We start from the raw sequence: 20,935 nt of genomic DNA, 5'->3' as shown, positions 1-20,935 counted from the left end.
TTCGGGAGAACAGTGTTGTCATCCCAGCATCATACCACTCAACTCAAATCTCCTTTCGTGATTCAGATGTTAAGGGCTACTCCATTGCTCCTCACCTCAAAATGTCACCCAATAATTTCCCTCTATCCTACCACAATTTCACGGAACACAATCAAGAACCCATTTTCAATTTCCATTTCTCGCTCATTGCCTAACAACAACTTCAAAATCACTTGTACAAAACCAGAGCAGCCTCCTGATTTGGATCCCCACGCCAACAAAACCCCAGGTTTTAATCAGAACTTCCCATCCTTTTCCAGTTGTGGGTTTTGCTTATTTTTTGCTATTTATGTTTTTGTCATGAGGATCATCTTGGGGATTGGTTATATACTTATATGTGCTTTGGTGTTACTGTTCAGATGATGAAAAAGGTGGCAAAGAGGTGGATTTTGGGTGGTTGCCTGCATTTCCCCATGTTTTAACTGCTTCCATGTCCAATTTTCTCTTCGGCTATCATATTGGGTAAAGTGTTTTAGATCCTTTTTTATGGCATAATACTTTATTCCACTTGAACCGTAGCTTATTTTGGCTTTGGAAAAAAGTGAACTTGGTAGACTTGGATTTAGCTTGGGGAATGCATATGACTAATGTGATTATCTGGATGTTGCTGTGATCTCATTGTGGTGCAGTGTAATGAATGGCCCTATTGTGTCTATAGCCAAAGAGCTCGGGTTTGAAGGGAATTCCTTTCTTGAGGGACTTGTGGTTAGTATATTCATCGGTGGTGCATTTATTGGAAGCATAAGTTGCGGCTACCTACTCGATAAACTTGGCTGTCGCCGCACCTTCCAACTTGTTACTATTCCTCTCGTTTTAGGTGCAATTGTAAGGTGAGTTTGTCCAATTATCATGATTTCGTATTGTTCTAATCATGAAAATTGCTCGAATCTTTCACAAATTACTATAGGCACATGATCTTGTGTATATCTGTTTCTAGAAATGTTTTGGCATTTTAAATTTAGAAAGCAAAATGTTCTTATGGATTCATGACGGTGCATTTGGGCTTTTATGCTGTAAAAAAAACTGCAATATGAAGAACTAATTCGTTGAGCGCCTGATACTATGTAAGTTATTTACATGAAAAAACGCATAAATTAGAACACTTGAATTTTCTAATTGATGTGCGATTCGTATCATGAATTGTCGTGTTAATAATAGTTTCAAATAACTATGCAGTGCTCAAGCACATTCCCTGGACGAAATACTCTTTGGAAGATTTCTAGTGGGCCTTGGTATTGGGGTGAACACAGTACTTGTTCCTATTTATATTTCAGAGGTAAGGTTAGCATCTAAAATTTGTTACCTGGATAAAATTATCTATTTTGATAAAAAAAAATGTAATTTTTCATTATTCAAGCTACAATAAAATGATTACCCATGTATATTATCATGCTACCACTTTTCACTGAAAAGGTTTTAGGCTCTCTTTACTGCCCCATATGAGGAGTTATCTCTTCAGCCATATGGAGCTATTGAGGGTTTGAGTTTTTAGCCTCAGACTAAATAATTGATTCTTGTCTCGCGAAGTAAAATATAACCTTCCTAAACCAATTTCACTTTGCAGTACTCATGTTTAACAGCTTTAATATGGATTTCTACTTCTGCTGTTAACTTCTACATTGCTTTATAGGTTGCCCCAACAAACTTCAGGGGTTTCTTGGGGACCTTTTCTCAGATTGGGACATGCCTTGGAATCATAGTTTCACTATTTCTAGCTATTCCTTCAGAATCTGATCCCCATTGGTAAGTATACATATGTATGCATCTCCATTGGCTCTAAAGGACTAGAACCAAATGTAATGTTCTTAGTTTTTTAAAGGTTTCTGTTCATAACTATTTGGAGTAACTATTGGAGGGAAAAATGGCAACAAGGTTATAATGTGACATGTTGTCTATGTTGAATTATAATCCTTCTTTTGTCTACCTAATAATGATTCTTGCAATTCAATTAGGGGAAAATATGTAATTTGATGCAATGGGTTCTAATTCTATCTTGGAGGAGGGATTAGGTATAGTTTTTTCAGAGGGAATTTGAATACCCCTATCATGAAGGGTTTACTATCCAACTCTTCTAGCTTGGCCAGGTTCGTGTGGATAGTAAAGCACCCCCCTGTCAAATTGTTTTGTATGGATTCTCACTTTATTATAAGAATTATGGAACTACTTTCTATTCTATATTTTGAAATGTATGTATTCAGCCATCCTCTTCTTGACTATTCACTACTTCTATCTTTCGTCTCATCTACTTCCAGTAATCATATAGAATCGGCTCCATGACAGTACTTCATTAATCCAGTGCTGATAGTTGTACTATTATTTATTAGGTGGAGAACAATATTATACATGGCTAGTGCACCTGGGATTGCTCTGGCACTTGGCATGCAGTTTGCTGTTGACAGCCCTCGCTGGCTATGGAAAGTATGAAATAATGTTCTCTTTGTCTATTCAGATGCCTCTTTGATCTCATCCTCTTGACTTTGTATTTCTTGACGAATTTTGTAGGCAGGGAGAGTTGATGATGCTAGAGGAGTTATACGTAACCTCTGGGGGCCATCTAAAGTAGATCAAGCTATTGAAGAAATTCAGTCCGTAATCAGAAACGATGGTGCTGATTTAGATAGCAGTTGGTTGGATCTATTTGAGGAGCCCCACTTTAGAGGTGGTGACAAGGTGTATTTTCATTTCTTGTTTGGCAACGTATGTGCTTGAAAAACTTGAATGCTATTAGTAGTCTGAAAAAAATTATGTGCTTGAAGAACTTGGATGCTATTAAAAATCTGAAAAAAATTTAGCATTATCGTTTATGGGACTAACTATTGGATATGTGTTGTGGCTCTTGTGCAGTTGCTTCCATTGGGGGTGCCCTTTTTATATTGCAGCAGCTTGCTGGCATAAATGGGGTTCTATATTTTTCATCATTGACTTTTCAAGACGTTGGAATCACGAGCAGCGCTTTAGCAAGTTTGTTTATTGGACTTACGAACTTTGCAGGTGTGGACTCTACCAAATGTGTTGGCTTTTCACATTAACCTCATGTAAAGCCCTCATTTTTCTGGTATGCTCTGATTTTCAGGTGCACTATGTGCGTTGTCCTTGATGGACAAGCAAGGGAGACAAGTGCTTCTGATTGGAAGTTACCTTGGAATGGTATCTAAATAAACGTGACAAAATAGCATATTTTCAGATAGCCACTTAAGTCTATGTCTATTGCATAGAACTAGACGTGCTGCCACCAGTTCAATTACTGGCGGTTCTGCTTCGGTTACGGTTAACCATGCATATCTACATAGAACGATGCACTGGTAGATCATAACATTGCTATTTTGAAATTGGAGCTCAGTTTATTTTAAATAAGGCATTCAAGTGTATTGTAGGAGTATCTAAAAGAAATGTTGTATTACCTCAGCAATTGATTTTCCAAGGGTGCTAATTAGTTTCACACACAAACAGAATACAAAAATTTACATATCTGTTTTTTTGCAGGCTATGTCTATGTTTGTGACAGTTGGGGCCATCAGCTTTCCTGTTGACTCTGAGATCAGCAGCAATTTATCAATATTGGGCACTATCATGTATGTCCACTAACAAAATACCACAAGTGAAACAACAGATATTGCTATGTGCCTTCCTATTTTTTCATGCATTACATTTACACCTTTGTTTCCATGTTAGCTTTGTGATTTTCTGTTGTCCTTATCCATATTGGTGAATTTTCAGCACTTGTAATTCAATGCATGTCATGTTAAATTTTGTAGGTATATATTTTCGTTTGCTGTTGGAGCCGGTCCAGTTACTGGACTTATTATTCCAGAGCTTAGCAGCAGCAGGACACGAGGGAAAATCATGGGCTTCAGCTTCTCTGTTCACTGGGTATGTACAGAAAATCATAACACATCCAAATTAAGAATAATTATTTCCTCAAGTCTCTCTAAATTAGTCATCATAAAGAAATAGTGAAGTTGCATTATGTTCTGTAGTCTAGAATTGCATGGGCATCACCTCATTCTCGTTAAAGGGATTCCAAAGATAACTAGAATCAATAAAAATAGTATGAATATGAGATTTGGGTGTGTGGTGAAATCAGGTGTTCAACTTCTTGGTGGGACTGTTTTTCCTTGAATTGGTGGAGAAGTTTGGTTTGGGTCCAGTTTACGCAGGCTTCGGTGGGGTGTCGTTGGTAGCAGCTGCATTTGCTTACTATTTTACAGTTGAAACTAAAGGGCGATCTCTTGAAGAAATTGAGATGTCACTGAGGAATAAATGAGAGCTGAGATGATCAATCCTCGAATCTTTGCAACTCATGTTTCAATGTATCATACTTTTTTGCTTCTTCCATCAATTTGTATCAAGTGTGTGGACAGGCAGGTAAGTAAAACTGTGTGTATGAAAAGATTAAATAGTAGTAGTATCTTTTACTTTCTAGAACCACCAAATTTTAATCATATGGAATTACAATTCACTAATAGCATCTATACGGGAGAAGAAGGTATATAGAAAAGGTATAGTATGTATTTACCTTTTATAAAGTGAAATATACCCTTTTAAAAAGTAACATATTTCAAAGGGAAAATGTATATAGAAAGGTAAATTATTGGAGAAGGGTTTTTCATAAAAAGAAGGTAAATATGGTAGTTATAATATTTTACCTCTCAAAATGGGAAAAGGTATAATACTTTGTTGAATACCTATTTTCTTGGAGAATGATTTTTCATGAAAAAAAAATTAATATGGTAGTTATATTAGTATTAGAAATGGGCCACTCACCCCTTAAAAGGCCTCATAAGGGGAGGGTTATCCACACTTATATAGGTGAGCTAGGATCGTTACCAAGTCGATGTGGGACAAGAATTATGAATTTTAACACGCCCCCTCACGTGTGGGCCGGAATGACACATCGGACTTCCATCACGTGGGTAGGCAAGAGAAGAGATAAAGAGATATAATCCATCATCGACTTGGGTCCGCTCTGATACCATATTAGAAATGGGCCACTCACCCCTTAAAAGGCCTCATAAGGGGGAGGGTTATCCACACTTATATAGATTAGATGGGATCTTCACCAAGTCGATGTGGGACAGAATTTAGAGAATTTAACACGCCCCCTCACGTGTGGGCCGGAAAGGAACATCGGTCTTCCATCACGTGGGTAGGCAATGCAAGAGATGTGGGACAAAATTTAGAGAATTTAACACGCCCCTTCACGTGTGGGCCGGAAAGGACATCGGTCTTCCATCACGTGGGTAGGCAATGCAAGAGAAACCATCATCGATGTGGGCCGGAAAGGACATCGGTCTTCCACTCGTGAGGTAGATAAGAGATAAAGAGAAAACCATCATTGACTTGGGCCCGCTCTGATACCATATTAGAAATGGGCCACTCACCCCTTAAAAGGCCTCATAAGGGGGAGGGTTATCCACACTTATATAGGTGAGCTAGGATCGTTACCAAGTCGATATGGGATAAGAATTATGAATTTTAACAATTAGTTTAACTTTTCATTTACCTCTTCTTTGGAGATGCTCTAATCTGCATGGAAATATAGGTGTCAACAAAATTTTGCAAACATCTACTGAGGCCCGTTTGATAAGTGAGGTGGGATAGTTGGGGGAATGCAACAATTTAGTTTTTGCATCGTGAGCGTTACGAAATTTAATATAGTAGTACTAGTTTTTTGCTTTATTTTATTTTATTACTGTATATGCTTTTCAATTCTTTCAAAAACTTTAAACCATTTTGTTGGGGTCCCATGTAAAATTTTGGGTTTTAGAAACTGTTAACAGTGATCTTTACTCAATTAGATCATAATTTTCGGTCTTCATATCATTACAAATTGTGGGATAGCCATAAAGTCAACCAAAATCATAATTTAAATAGCAATTTTCCCTTAAATGAGTAATTGCATCGCTTGTTGAAACTTCAAATATAAAATTTTTAACCTTTAATTTATATATTTTCAACGTTTGACTTCTTATTCCCAATGTAAACTACATACGTCCACAAGGGTCTCGACTCGAATGTTTTAAGATACATATTTTTGTAAATGCAAGAGATGTGGGACAAAATTTAGAGAATTTAACACGCCCCTTCACGTGTGGGCCGGAAAGGACATCGGTCTTCCATCACGTGGGTAGGCAATGCAAGAGAAACCATCATCGATGTGGGCCGGAAAGGACATCGGTCTTCCACTCGTGAGGTAGATAAGATATAAAGAGAAAACCATCATTGACTTGGGCCCGCTCTGATACCATATTAGAAATGGGACACTCACCCCTTAAAAGGCCTCATAAGGGGGAGGGTTATCCACACTTATATAGGTGAGCTAGGATCGTTACCAAGTCGATATGGGACAAGAATTATGAATTTTAACAATTAGTTTAACTTTTCATTTACCTCTTCTTTGGAGATGCTCTAATCTGCATGGAAATATAGGTGTCAACAAAATTTTGCAAACATCTACTGAGGCCCGTTTGATAAGTGAGGTGGGATAGTTGGGGGAATGCAACAATTTAGTTTTTGCATCGTGAGCGTTACGAAATTTAATATAGTAGTACTAGTTTTTTGCTTTATTTTATTTTATTACTGTATATGCTTTTCAATTCTTTCAAAAACTTTAAACCATTTTGTTGGGGTCCCATGTAAAATTTTGGGTTTTAGAAACTGTTAACAGTGATCTTTACTCAATTAGATCATAATTTTCGGTCTTCATATCATTACAAATTGTGGGATAGCCATAAAGTCAACCAAAATCATAATTTAAATAGCAATTTTCCCTTAAATGAGTAATTGCATCGCTTGTTGAAACTTCAAATATAAAATTTTTAACCTTTAATTTATATATTTTCAACGTTTGACTTCTTATTCCCAATGTAAACTACATACGTCCACAAGGGTCTCGACTCGAATGTTTTAAGATACATATTTTTGTAAATGCAAGAGATGTGGGACAAAATTTAGAGAATTTAACACGCCCCTTCACGTGTGGGCCGGAAAGGACATCGGTTTTCCATCACGTGGGTAGGCAATGCAAGAGAAACCATCATCGATGTGGGCCGGAAAGGACATCGGTCTTCCACTCGTGAGGTAGATAAGATATAAAGAGAAAACCATCATTGACTTGGGCCCGCTCTGATACCATATTAGAAATGGGACACTCACCCCTTAAAAGACCTCATAAGGGGGAGGGTTATCCACACTTATATAGGTGAGCTAGGATCGTTACCAAGTCGATATGGGACAAGAATTATGAATTTTAACAATTAGTTTAACTTTTCATTTACCTCTTCTTTGGAGATGCTCTAATCTGCATGGAAATATAGGTGTCAACAAAATTTTGCAAACATCTACTGAGGCCCGTTTGATAAGTGAGGTGGGATAGTTGGGGGAATGCAACAATTTAGTTTTTGCATCGTGAGCGTTACGAAATTTAATATAGTAGTACTAGTTTTTTGCTTTATTTTATTTTATTACTGTATATGCTTTTCAATTCTTTCAAAAACTTTAAACCATTTTGTTGGGGTCCCATGTAAAATTTTGGGTTTTAGAAACTGTTAACAGTGATCTTTACTCAATTAGATCATAATTTTCGGTCTTCATATCATTACAAATTGTGGGATAGCCATAAAGTCAACCAAAATCATAATTTAAATAGCAATTTTCCCTTAAATGAGTAATTGCATCGCTTGTTGAAACTTCAAATATAAAATTTTTAACCTTTAATTTATATATTTTCAACGTTTGACTTCTTATTCCCAATGTAAACTACATACGTCCACAAGGGTCTCGACTCGAATGTTTTAAGATACATATTTTTGTAAATGCAAGAGATGTGGGACAAAATTTAGAGAATTTAACACGCCCCTTCACGTGTGGGCCGGAAAGGACATCGGTCTTCCATCACGTGGGTAGGCAATGCAAGAGAAACCATCATCGATGTGGGCCGGAAAGGACATCGGTCTTCCACTCGTGAGGTAGATAAGATATAAAGAGAAAACCATCATTGACTTGGGCCCGCTCTGATACCATATTAGAAATGGGACACTCACCCCTTAAAAGGCCTCATAAGGGGGAGGGTTATCCACACTTATATAGGTGAGCTAGGATCGTTACCAAGTCGATATGGGACAAGAATTATGAATTTTAACAATTAGTTTAACTTTTCATTTACCTCTTCTTTGGAGATGCTCTAATCTGCATGGAAATATAGGTGTCAACAAAATTTTGCAAACATCTACTGAGGCCCGTTTGATAAGTGAGGTGGGATAGTTGGGGGAATGCAACAATTTAGTTTTTGCATCGTGAGCGTTACGAAATTTAATATAGTAGTACTAGTTTTTTGCTTTATTTTATTTTATTACTGTATATGCTTTTCAATTCTTTCAAAAACTTTAAACCATTTTGTTGGGGTCCCATGTAAAATTTTGGGTTTTAGAAACTGTTAACAGTGATCTTTACTCAATTAGATCATAATTTTCGGTCTTCATATCATTACAAATTGTGGGATAGCCATAAAGTCAACCAAAATCATAATTTAAATAGCAATTTTCCCTTAAATGAGTAATTGCATCGCTTGTTGAAACTTCAAATATAAAATTTTTAACCTTTAATTTATATATTTTCAACGTTTGACTTCTTATTCCCAATGTAAACTACATACGTCCACAAGGGTCTCGACTCGAATGTTTTAAGATACATATTTTTGTAAATGCAAGAGATGTGGGACAAAATTTAGAGAATTTAACACGCCCCTTCACGTGTGGGCCGGAAAGGACATCGGTCTTCCATCACGTGGGTAGGCAATGCAAGAGAAACCATCATCGATGTGGGCCGGAAAGGACATCGGTCTTCCACTCGTGAGGTAGATAAGATATAAAGAGAAAACCATCATTGACTTGGGCCCGCTCTGATACCATATTAGAAATTGGACACTCACCCCTTAAAAGACCTCATAAGGGGGAGGGTTATCCACACTTATATAGGTGAGCTAGGATCGTTACCAAGTCGATATGGGACAAGAATTATGAATTTTAACAATTAGTTTAACTTTTCATTTACCTCTTCTTTGGAGATGCTCTAATCTGCATGGAAATATAGGTGTCAACAAAATTTTGCAAACATCTACTGAGGCCCGTTTGATAAGTGAGGTGGGATAGTTGGGGGAATGCAACAATTTAGTTTTTGCATCGTGAGCGTTACGAAATTTAATATAGTAGTACTAGTTTTTTGCTTTATTTTATTTTATTACTGTATATGCTTTTCAATTCTTTCAAAAACTTTAAACCATTTTGTTGGGGTCCCATGTAAAATTTTGGGTTTTAGAAACTGTTAACAGTGATCTTTACTCAATTAGATCATAATTTTCGGTCTTCATATCATTACAAATTGTGGGATAGCCATAAAGTCAACCAAAATCATAATTTAAATAGCAATTTTCCCTTAAATGAGTAATTGCATCGCTTGTTGAAACTTCAAATATAAAATTTTTAACCTTTAATTTATATATTTTCAACGTTTGACTTCTTATTCCCAATGTAAACTACATACGTCCACAAGGGTCTCGACTCGAATGTTTTAAGATACATATTTTTGTAAATGTAACCAAATGTCAGATAATATGACAAGCCTTTTTCCCGCAACATTTATTTCCCAAATACGCTCTTAACTGGACTGGATAGTCATTGACAGTAACGAGAAATATTTTGAATAAAATCATACTTCAAAATGTTTACTATAGACATACCTAAAAAACATAAATAGGATAAATGCGTCTTGACCAAAGTTAATCAGGAAGAAGAATGGCAAAATAGTCACCAAACTTCTAGAATCTAATCCATCTCAAAACATGTTCAAAATCCCAATAAAAGAAATCTTTCACCATCTGTTTACAAAAATCCACCAAAAAACTTTTGGGCTAGCATGCTCACAGGTCTTGCACACTCAAACCTGGAAACAAAGTTAAAGGGTCAATTTTTCAGTATAGGAAAAAACAGAAGTAACAGTGAGAAGCTCATAATCTCAACAGTTATGCTCCAACTATAAATTGTTCATATGAATAGAAATCAATGTTTATTGATAAAAATCAAGTTTTTTAAACAAGCAAAAGCTAAGCTAATACATTTTTAAATCAATCGCAAGTTGTGCAACAAATATGTACAAGGAAGAAAAATCAAGCGATTAAATAAAGTTGAAATAACATACCGGGTGGAAGGGACTGCTTCAATTTCTCAGCCTTCTCGAGATCAAACACGCAAAGGGTGTATAGGTACTTTGAGCACCTAACCTCGAACTTAACCACTTCTTTACTCCTCTTGATCCTCACGGAACGTGCATCCGGCCTTCTAGCTGTCAGAAGAAAATCCTTTATCTCATGAATCTGCTTCGGCTGCAAGTTACACGATAGAGCAGAGGAAGAGTTGATTAAAAAGTTCGCTGGTAAAACCTAATCAGTCAAACCATAGTGCTATCCTCATTGAAGCTCAAACCATACACTTTTACTGAGAGAAACACTAAATTGAACAATAGTCTGTCAATCACAATGTTAAAAACAGGTACTAATAATGTAAAAACCATACACGAGAATATAGTATAAAATTTGGGCGTTAATTACCAAATTAAGGAGAAATGCCACAGTAATTAATAAAGAGATAGGAACCTGATTATCTATTACTGTATACATCTTATCTTCCTAGATCATTAAGAAACAAATATAAGTAGAAAAAACATCTGAAAATACAGAAACAGAACATCTAAACATATCAATTCAAGTGTTTCATAACACAGAAAATACGTGTTAACAAATGCATCACCTATCGAAAACGAAAAAGTGATAAAAATGGACTCGTTATTCAGAAATATTAAACAGACCGATTACAGGAAGTCAAATACATCACAGAAACTAAAATAGAGAAATAAATCAACAACTAAGTCATTAATAAATTGGTACATATTATAACGATACAAGAATATTGAAGGTGATGAAACAGTTTACCATTTTGGCAGATGAAAATTACAAAACCGACGAGGTAATCAAACCCTAAGCCGCTCTTGTTAAGAAGTTGTAGATTTATATGTACGCTGCGATAAAATCTAAAGCCCTAAAAATTCCTGAAGCAAACTGTTTTTGGGCTCGGCCCAACAATTTTTGTTTATTTTGTTGATTACATATTAATACTACTAGTATACTTCAATTTAGGCTTCATTTTAATCCATACTCTTTGTCGACGTTGTCACGTCACGAGATCCACGAGCCATAGGTTGGGGGCATTTCTCATATTACAAACATGTACTTACATATTCAAATTAATTAGAAAATAAAAGTATATGTAGCATCCAATGTTTAAAATGATAAATTACTATCGATTTATTCATAACTAGTATTTACACCCGTGCTATGCACGGGGCATATAATTTTTAAATAATGAATGTAAATTTTAATGAAATATAGAAACTAAGAATTAAAAACAATATAAAGATTTATAAAAACATAATGTGATTATAAGTAAAACATTTATACTAAATGAAGAATTTACTCATCAACTATAACTGAAATATTTCATATTCGGCAATCAATTTTATACAATTTTAATTTATGATATAAGTGAAGTAAAATAAACGACAAATAAGAGATGTATGACTAATGATCAAATAGTATAAGTTAGTTAGAATAAGATACAAAAATAAAGAACATGTTATTTGAGTAATGATTAAAGAGAAAAATTAGAAAATAACAACAAACCAACCAATAGTTCATAAGTTTTGAAAAACTTCTTTATAAACAACATTAACAATATCATCGCTTCTATTATCATCTTCATCTCCACAAACTAAAATCTTTAGACCTCCACGACTCGTAACTCTAGATATAGCAATATACAACTGTCCATGACTGAAGACTGGTTTTCGTAAAATAAATCCAACATGAGACAGAGATTGACCTTGACTTTTGTTAATGGTCATTGCATACGACACATCCAAAGGAAATTGTCGTCGTTGGAATTTGAATGGCAACCTTGGATCAGATGGTATTAAAGACGGGGAATCAAAACTTTATGACCAACATTATGCCACCCAATACTTGTCCCTCCAAAACATAATCACCCAAATGCGTAATTATCAGTCTGGTGCCATTACACAATCCATTCGAGTGATCTATATTCCTTAACAACATCACAGGAGTACCAACTTTCAACAACAATTCATGATTAGGTGTACCTGAACACTTCAACTTATTCAAAAATTCAACAGAATGTATCTCAGCTAAGCCATTTGATGTCAAATCTGAGTTTGAGATACTATCAGAACTCAAATAAACTCGACCCTGACACTGATCCAACGACATCATGAATTGGTTAACCTCATCAACAACCTCTAAAGTATGAGCAAGTATGACACGATCATGCAAACAATTACTCAAAAGCCCATGTTTTAAAATTGAATCATAAAATAACAAATGGATCGTTTTTTGTAATGGTTTTTTCTCACAGCCCAACTCAATTATAAACAGAAGCCCAAACAAAAAAATAAATTGAGAAGTCCAACTTCTCATGTTAATAATACTAATTATAGGCCCATACGATATTTCAAACAAACTTACATAACTTATCAAACTAAATAAATTATAAGCATAATTAACAAAACTTAGTGTTTAATACGATACTATATAAAAAATATAGGAGTATATAGATCTTTGTCACATTGTATGCGCGCCGCATCAGACGGGAACCCTAATTTCAACCACCTTCTCCACGCCTCCATCGACGAAAAATGGCCCGTTCTCAGGCGGTGGACGACACAAGGACTCCACTGAACCACAAATCGGCGAAAACTCTGTGCGACGAAACCCAAATTCCTCTACCTTCTAGCCGCCTCCTCCGTCGTAAACGGAGAAACAGAGGAGGAGGACGGTGACTACACTCCATTAAACACCAAATCGGTGACGGCTTCACACCGATTGCAGTTTGAATTTCCTTCACAATCCGAAGTCACCGAAGGTTTTCTTTGAAACCTTACCACGTCGGCAGCAAAAGAACCTCTCCGAAACCAGGAAAAAGGTAGGAATTATAATTTTTAGTTTTTAATTGCATGTTTAGTTATTCAATTAATTTCAATATAAAAATGTTTGCTAGGAATAGATCTCATAATATTGCAGCAGCTATGATTCTCTGCCACACACTTCAAAATCGTGACAACAATGGGAAAAGGATGACAAAATCAAAGCCGACAAATCCAGAAAATGGTAAACCCTAGAGCCATTTTTAACAGATTAATTTTATGCTCATATTAGGAACACTAATTGCCTTTAAATTTAGGTACTTATGTCACAGAAACCATTTCTTCACATTTTAATTGTTATTTGTGGATTAAATAGATGTCATGGAACTTTATATTGGTTGACATTTTATTTGTCAGAAAACCAAGGTCTTTATCAATACTAACATTATTTTTCATACATTACTTTGCAAGTGCTACCAAATATACAAAAAATAAACAAATGACAAAGGCTTGAGCAATTACTGACATGAACTTGAAGGTCTAGACAAAGAGTTGTGATATGAATAGCTCTCCAAAATTGGTTGCTTCTTTTACTTTTTCATTGTTAAAGAATAAAATATGTAAATTTTTAACTGGAGAGGCCATTTTCTGTGTAATATTATTAGGGAATGTTATTTGGATTCTAGTCCCCTGTAAAACAAAATACATTAATAACTTATTCAACTTAGTTTAAAATAAAAGCACAGTTGTTTGGTAGAATAAAGAACATACTACCTTAATATCTTGCAAAACACACTCTGAGGGGTATTATTTTTATCTTTATATTTCTAAATAAAAGGAAATAATCTTAAAACTTTTTGCAGGTGATGATGTACATGGATTGTAAAAAGAAGTGGCAGGAAAAGAACCAAGAATGCATATAAACTGTAAAATAAGGTAAATGACATTAAACAGTAGCTAATGCTACTAATTTAAAATAACCAGAAACATAGTAAATTTAGAAACAGAAAAAAATAATATAACAACAAACTGATTGCAGGGACTGATCTACAAAAATATCAATCAAAGGAAGCATGACTTTAAAAAAGATGACATGAGCATGGAGGCAATGGCAGATTCAAGGTAAGAAAACTACATTGTAAAATGAGTTTTTACATATGCAAAATATTTAGCACTATTAGTAACATTGTGAAATTAGGATAACATAAACATGGACTTAATGACAAATTCAACTTAGATAACTGCATAATCATGTAGCTGAGAATTTACAGGAGATAACATAAACATGGACTGAATGATGCTTGGATTCTTGTCCCCTGTAACACAAAAGACATTAATAATCAGTTCCATTTAGTTTACAATAAAAGCATAGTTGTTTGGTAGAAAAAAGATCATACCACATTATCATGCAAAACACACTCTAGGCTGTTATCATTTTTATCCTCTGGAACCCCTTCATACCTACAGACACATCTTACTTTAATGGTGGAGTACTTTAATGGTGGAGGTAGTGATTGCCTTGGAAAGATTGTTTAAGCAGGTTACAAAAGGAGACATTACTCCACAATCTATACAAATAGGAAGAAATATATAAAGAAGATTCAATCAAGGGGAATGCAGATAAGAACTTGAAAAGAAACTCCACCAAGTTTGTGTGCTGATTCGGTTAAGTGTTTTCAGTTGTGAGGGGTTGGTGAGTGATTGTAGAAGCAGTTAGGAAAGGGTATTTATAGGGTAAAAAATGGCCAGCATGCTCTTAAAAAAGTAATTTAGGTTCCCAAAGAAACATAATAATTAGAATGGCCTTCCAAATAACAAAATTAATATAGTCTGTCATAAAAATCTATTAATAAATAAGTCTTTTCATTATACTTCTTTTAACTACATATACTTAAATATTAATCACACAATACTAATCTGTCATTCAAAGAGAATCAGTGGCAAGTCACTAATTCAATTTCACTTACCTGAGCATAAAGTAGATTTGGTGTTTCAATACTATTATTAAATCAGATTCAATTTATAATCAGTAGTATTAGATTTGATTGTGAAGCAAAATACCCTCAGAAAATAATCAGTAGTATTACATTTGATTGTGAAGTAAAATACCCTCAGAAAATAACATTAAGACATAGAAAAGATTGAGAGGTTGTATTTTTTTAAACGGCTAGAAATCTACTATGTTCGAAATAAATTTCATGAATACATTAATATTCACTGATTGGGCATTCTGTATACATTAATATCTCATTTATTGTAGTCTGTAGTATTTAAAGGACACTCTTTGATAGGAATATCAAAAGGAATAAATGAAACCCTAGAGAGATAACAGCCGCCTCTATCATTGAAGGAAATAGAGAGAGAAATAAAACTTGCTCTCTCAATAAAGGAGAAGGAGAAAGACACAGATCTGGAGCAGCAGACTCTCACATTGGAGGAAAAGGAGAGAGACACAAATGTGGTGACTGCTGGTGTCTAAACAATGATTACAAAAGAGCACAGGTGTGATCCACGTATGAACACCTATGGATGGAACTCTAGCATGAAACAAACCGTAGGAAGAGAGGAGTTATACAAAAGGTAATAGTACATATTTATTCAGCTTCCTCAAATATTTTTCTGCCCAAATCAACAGAGATTGAGTATTTAAATATGAATCTGATTAAGTGAGTCATTATAGCAGAAAAATAAATATGAATAATTAGAGCTTATTGCAATGTTTTACATGTGTGAGTTAGATTATATAAATTTCCATATATATGGTTAAAAAAACAACTCAACCCTAATGAAATAGGATTTGGATCCCCTGCTGTGCTGTGCACACAGGGGATAATAAAAAAATATTTTTTTTATTATTAAAAAATTGTTTTGTGAGTGTGCACTGCAGTGCTGTGCACCGCAGGGGATCCACCCCCAATGAAATATTAGCCGCCTTTCACTATGCAGGAAAAAGGAAAAGCATACATGACATGTCAGACTTGGGGGGCTCAAAGCTATTCTATTTCATCATCACATAACGGAATAGGTATGAAATTCTTTTCTTTTAATACATCATAACTAAATGAGACTCAATTATAGTTTTTGCATCTCAATCTAAAGGGTACAGATTAATTACTATACCTAGTCAGAATTATATCATCCATGTTTAAATTTTTTTCAGAATATAGCTAAAGTATGCTTCTTTTAACTACATATACTTAAATATTAAATACATAATACTACATCTTGCAATTAGCACACTACAACTAAGATTACTTTTATTAATCTGCCATTCAGATAGAATCAGTAGCAAGTTACTAATTCAATCACTTTCCTGATCATAAAGTAGATCAGGTATTCAATCCAATTAGTAAATAATATTAAGACTTAGAAAAGATTGAGGTTGTATTTTTTTAAATTGCCAGAAATTTCACAATAGTTCGAAATAAATTTCATGTACTAATCATTATAGTGACATTATAATCTTTCATACACTAATTGCTTAATGCTTTGCAGGTAATATTACTGAATTTAATGGTGTTTCTACATTTTTCCATTTTATTTAAAGAAATGACTTACATGGATTACTAATATATGTTGCATTTATTATCAGGGACAAATGGATCAATATGAGCTTTGGAAATATGGGAAAAATATATTGGTAATAGAAAATAGTATAAAATTACTACAACCTATGTCGATCCTACAAAAAGGGCTGTAATCTATCCCTCTCTCTCTATATATATATATATCCCCATCTCTCTCTCTATCTCGGTCTCTCTCTATATCCATCTTGCTAATTTTTCATGTTCTATAATTCTGATTTTATTATATAAGTTACTTATTTTTAATGCTGTAAAATTGTCATTTAATTCTATGATGCTTATATCACAGGTTCTTCTTGGTATTTTTTAGTATTTTTAAAGTGCAGGTATAAATTGAATTAAAAACAAATTTAAAATTCTGAAAATGAGTTGATTTTACAAAACCTATGCAAGCATAAGGAGTGCCATGCTCCCCAAAATAAAAGGCTTTCACAATATCCCATGCCATGCTCTGTCTTAAAGTTTTGTGCAGAGTAATTTTTTATTGAGTGAACAATTATCAACAGTTTCCCGCCAAAAAGGATAGAATTGGTATTTCTGAAAAGTTTCACAAAACTGTCACTTTATATAATGATAGATTATGACAGTAGTAAAAGTCAAATACTTGAGGAATGTGAAATAGAGAATTATCTCACAAATATAAATAAATAATTGCACACTATAATTTGTATTAATTACAAATTATGGCATAGATATAGAGAGGCACATAAGGGCACCCGCAACGCGGGCCGCGGGCATTCCGCGTTTCGTTCCTTCGGAACGAAACCGTAGCGGAACGCGTTGCGGCCCTGCGTTTCGTCGCGGTTCCGTTCCCATGCCGTCCCGGGTGCCGTCGGCACGAGACGCGGCACGGTCCGTGCCGCCACGCGCTTCGGCGACGTGGCTCGCCCTGCGTCGTGCGTGACGCCCACTCGCCGGCCCGCGAGTGGGCGTCGTCACGCTGATGCAATAAATTCATTTTTTTAAAAAAAATGAATTTTAAAAAAAATATTTTTTATTTATAAAAATTGTTTTTTATATTTAAAAACAATTTTTACAAATAAATGAATACTAGAAATTCGTATTAGCCCATATATATTTGATGGGCTTGCGAATTTATGAAACTCATTCTTGGTTGTCTCTCTTTATTCAATTTCATTTTTTTTTATTTCCAACCCAATTCAATTTAAATAAACACACTTCATTAAAATTAAAATAACATTACAACTTAAAATTCAAAAAAATTAAAAAAAAAACATAATTAAAATACTAAAAAAATAAAAAATGACATAATTTAAAATACAATTTTATAGAGACATCCTTGAATGTTTTGTGTTCCACTTTCGATGTGGGACAAACTCATTCTTGGTTGTCTCTATAAAATTGTATTTTAAATTATGTCATTTTTTATTTTTTTAGTATTTTAATTATGTTTTTTTTTTAATTTTTTTGAATTTTAAGTTGTAATGTTATTTTAATTTTAATGAAGTGTGTTTATTTAAATTGAATTGGGTTGGAAATAAAAAAAATGAAATTGAATGAATAGTAATTTAAGGAACGGTTAAGGAACGGTTAAGGAACGGAGGGTTGCAGGTTCCGTTCCTTAGTTAAGGAATGGAGTAAAAAAGTACAGTGGGGCCCTCAAATAGTGGTTTAAGGAACGGTATAGGAACAGCGTTGTGGATGGCCTAATAATGTGTAGTAGTAGTAGTACTACCGACAATGTGCCAAATGGCATCTCCATTCTTCATGCACATGCTATCACGCTAGAAATGGACAACCGGTCTTATAATTAACTATTTTCGTTTAAATATTCTATTTCACTTTTTTTTCATAAGTGAGGTATTCAAAACAACTCTACACATTTGATTTTAACATTTAACTAATGGCTAGATTGCTACATTACTTGATTTCTGATGGAGTCTCAATAAGTAATGGAGTATTATATGGTGTCCTCTGTTGATTCAAAGTTCATTTTATATAATTATTATCTATCTAAAATTAAGTTATAAGATTATTTTAATTAAAATGAATTATTTTAATTTATTATGTGATTATTAATTTAGGAAGTTCAATTTTATATATATTTAATTATGAGATACTATAATCTTACAAACCACAAAGGATGTTATATACTTTCTCTGTCTCATTAAATATGCAACATTTGAGAATTGGTACGAATTTTTATGTAGTGTTATTTTGTGAATTAATGAAGAGATGGTAGAGTAAGAGAAATGAAAAAATAGAAATATAGGTGTTTCTGTTTTAGGAAACGTTTTATTTTTAATGAGACAATCTAAAAAAGAAAACGTTTCATTTTTAATGGGACAGATGGATTATATTTCTTTTAAATCTTTTTATTAGGTGTAGGCACCAAACTATAGCTGCTATTCATTTAACTTAGGTATTTGTCGATTCTAGACCCATAACAGTTTTATAATTCTGTGATTCATCAATTTTAGTATTAATTTGAAAAGGTTTGCAAATTAACTTCGAATTGTTTTACCACACTTCGTTTTTAATTAAATGGTTGAGATTTTTCCATTATGTATTATTATTATTATTATTGTTGAAATCGGTAAAAGGGATTAATCTTATTCAATATATCAACAATGCAGAGTTTACAGGTTTATATAGACTAGGATCTAGATTACACTAATTACTCTTCTATTATATGCGAAATATCCTCTCATATCAATTCCTGATTTTGTGCAATATCTTCTAACACTCCCCCTCAAGCTATGTAACGGGGTTGCCGATACTTAGCTTGCCAAGTACTTCTCAAACGATTTCGAGTTCACCGCCTTTGTCAAGATGTCTGCCAGTTGATCTTCAGACTTGACATAGGGCATTTCCACCACCTTAGCTTCCAAATTCTCCTTTATGAAATGTCGGTCCACTTTTCACGTGTTTGGTTCTGTCATGTTGCACCGGGTTTTCAGAGATACTAATGGCCGCCTTATTGTCACAGAATAATCTACAAGGTAGAGTAGAGTGAAGGTTCAACTCCGTCATCAACCTCCGTAGCCATAATATCTCCCTCAATCCACTCTTAATCCATCTGAACTCTGCCTCTGCACTTGAGAGTGCTACTACTTTCTGCTTCTTGCTCCACGTTACAAGATTTCCTTCAACAAAGGCAAAGTATCTTGGGGTTGATTTCCTGTCATTCGGGTTTCCTGCCCAGTCAGCATCAGTAAAACCGTGTATCTCCATGTGTCCGTGTTTCTCAAACATGAGCCCTGCCAGGATGTTCCCTTCAAGTATCGGACGATTCTTAGTACTGCCTCCCAGTGCTTTCCTTGTGGTGCGTGCATGAACTGGCTCACCACTCCTGCTGCGTATGCAATATTTGGTCTTGTATGGGAAAGGTAGATCAGCTTCCCAACAAGCCTCTAGTATCTCTCGGCCGGTTCTCCATCTTCCTTAATCTGTAGTCCATGATTTTGTACCACATGGGTATTTACGGGCTTGCAATCTAGCATCCCAATTTATGCCAATAGATCAAGTATATACTTCCTCTGGTTTATGAAGATCCCCTTTTTCGATCTTAGTACTTCAATTCCCAAGAAATACTTGAGGAGACCTAGATCCTTCATCTCAAATTCCTGGAACAAATTCTTTCTGAGCTCCGCCATTTCTTCCCCATCATCTCCTGTAATGATCATGTCGTCTACATAAATAATCAGATACTTAATCTTGCCCCCCTTCTTCTTGAGGAATAGAGTGTGATCTGAATTACTCTGTTCATACCCATACTTCTTCATAACCTCTGTGAACCTCCCAAACCATGCCCTCGGGGACTGCTTTAACCTGTATAATGTCTTCTTGAGTTGACAAACTTCTCCTACTTGAAACTCCTCGGTGAACCCAGGTGGGGGTTCCATAAACACGGGTTTTGGTAATTCTCCATGTAGAAACGCATTAGTTACATCGAATTGATGAAGTGGCCAGTCTTTATTCGTTGTGATCGAAAATAACGCTCTCACAGTGTTGATCTTGGCGACTGGGGAGAATGTTTCAGTATAGTCTACCCCATAAGTCTGAGTGTACCCCTTTGCCACAAGTCGTGCTTTATACCTCTCAACTATACCGTCTGGCCTTCTCTTTATCGTGAACACCCATCTACACCCAACTGTCCTTACTCCTTCAGGTAATTTCCCTTTCACCCATGTATTGTTCTTCATAAGTGCCTTCATCTCAGTAAGCATAGCTTCCTTCCATTTCTTATGTTTCATAGCTTCTTCCGCTGCTTGTGGGATTTCTTCTTCTTCATATAATGTAGCCTCAAAAGTTCGTGCCATCTTGGTGAGATTTTCTTGTACAAAATTTGCCACTCCATACCG

General features: G+C 34.8%; 2 protein-coding genes and 2 long non-coding RNA genes across 6 annotated transcripts; 2 read left to right on the top strand and 2 right to left on the bottom strand.

Annotated features, from left to right (window-relative positions):
- Positions 1-4,464, top strand: LOC121755967 (probable plastidic glucose transporter 1). Its single transcript, XM_042151417.1, has 12 exons — positions 1-268; positions 399-501; positions 669-869; positions 1,216-1,315; positions 1,670-1,782; positions 2,364-2,457; positions 2,542-2,698; positions 2,884-3,030; positions 3,113-3,186; positions 3,523-3,611; positions 3,795-3,909; positions 4,124-4,464. The coding sequence occupies exons 1-12, from the start codon at positions 67-69 to the stop codon at positions 4,301-4,303; spliced, it is 1,575 nt and encodes a 524-aa protein (XP_042007351.1). The 5' UTR covers positions 1-66; the 3' UTR covers positions 4,304-4,464.
- A 5,491-nt stretch (positions 4,465-9,955) lies between these two features.
- On the bottom strand, positions 9,956-12,373 carry LOC121754663 (60S ribosomal protein L38-like). Its single transcript, XM_042149986.1, has 4 exons — positions 12,247-12,373; positions 10,489-10,541; positions 10,234-10,417; positions 9,956-9,978 (listed from the first exon to the last, which is right to left on the bottom strand). The coding sequence occupies exons 1-4, from the start codon at positions 12,371-12,373 to the stop codon at positions 9,956-9,958; spliced, it is 387 nt and encodes a 128-aa protein (XP_042005920.1).
- Positions 12,374-12,672: 299 nt separating this feature from the next.
- Positions 12,673-16,866, top strand: LOC121753863. Of its 3 annotated transcripts, XR_006040513.1 has the most exons (7): positions 12,685-13,085; positions 13,161-13,270; positions 13,890-13,962; positions 14,066-14,148; positions 15,318-15,606; positions 15,973-16,051; positions 16,619-16,866. It is a non-coding gene; the product is annotated as an uncharacterized LOC121753863 (long non-coding RNA). The 3 variants fall into 3 exon arrangements; XR_006040514.1 differs by having other exon boundaries at positions 12,673-13,085; positions 15,377-16,051; XR_006040512.1 differs by having other exon boundaries at positions 12,676-13,085; positions 15,318-16,051.
- LOC121753864 lies at positions 14,141-15,310 on the bottom strand. Its single transcript, XR_006040515.1, has 2 exons — positions 14,424-15,310; positions 14,141-14,342 (listed from the first exon to the last, which is right to left on the bottom strand). It is a non-coding gene; the product is annotated as an uncharacterized LOC121753864 (long non-coding RNA).
- Positions 16,867-20,935: the final 4,069 nt, after the last annotated feature.

The sequence above is a fragment of the Salvia splendens genome, chromosome 11 (genome assembly GCF_004379255.2).
Source record: "Salvia splendens isolate huo1 chromosome 11, SspV2, whole genome shotgun sequence".
Classification (NCBI taxonomy): Eukaryota; Viridiplantae; Streptophyta; class Magnoliopsida; order Lamiales; family Lamiaceae; genus Salvia; species Salvia splendens.
The sequence above is the reverse complement of the archived record's forward strand: the minus strand, read 5'-3'. Positions and strand labels throughout refer to the sequence as shown.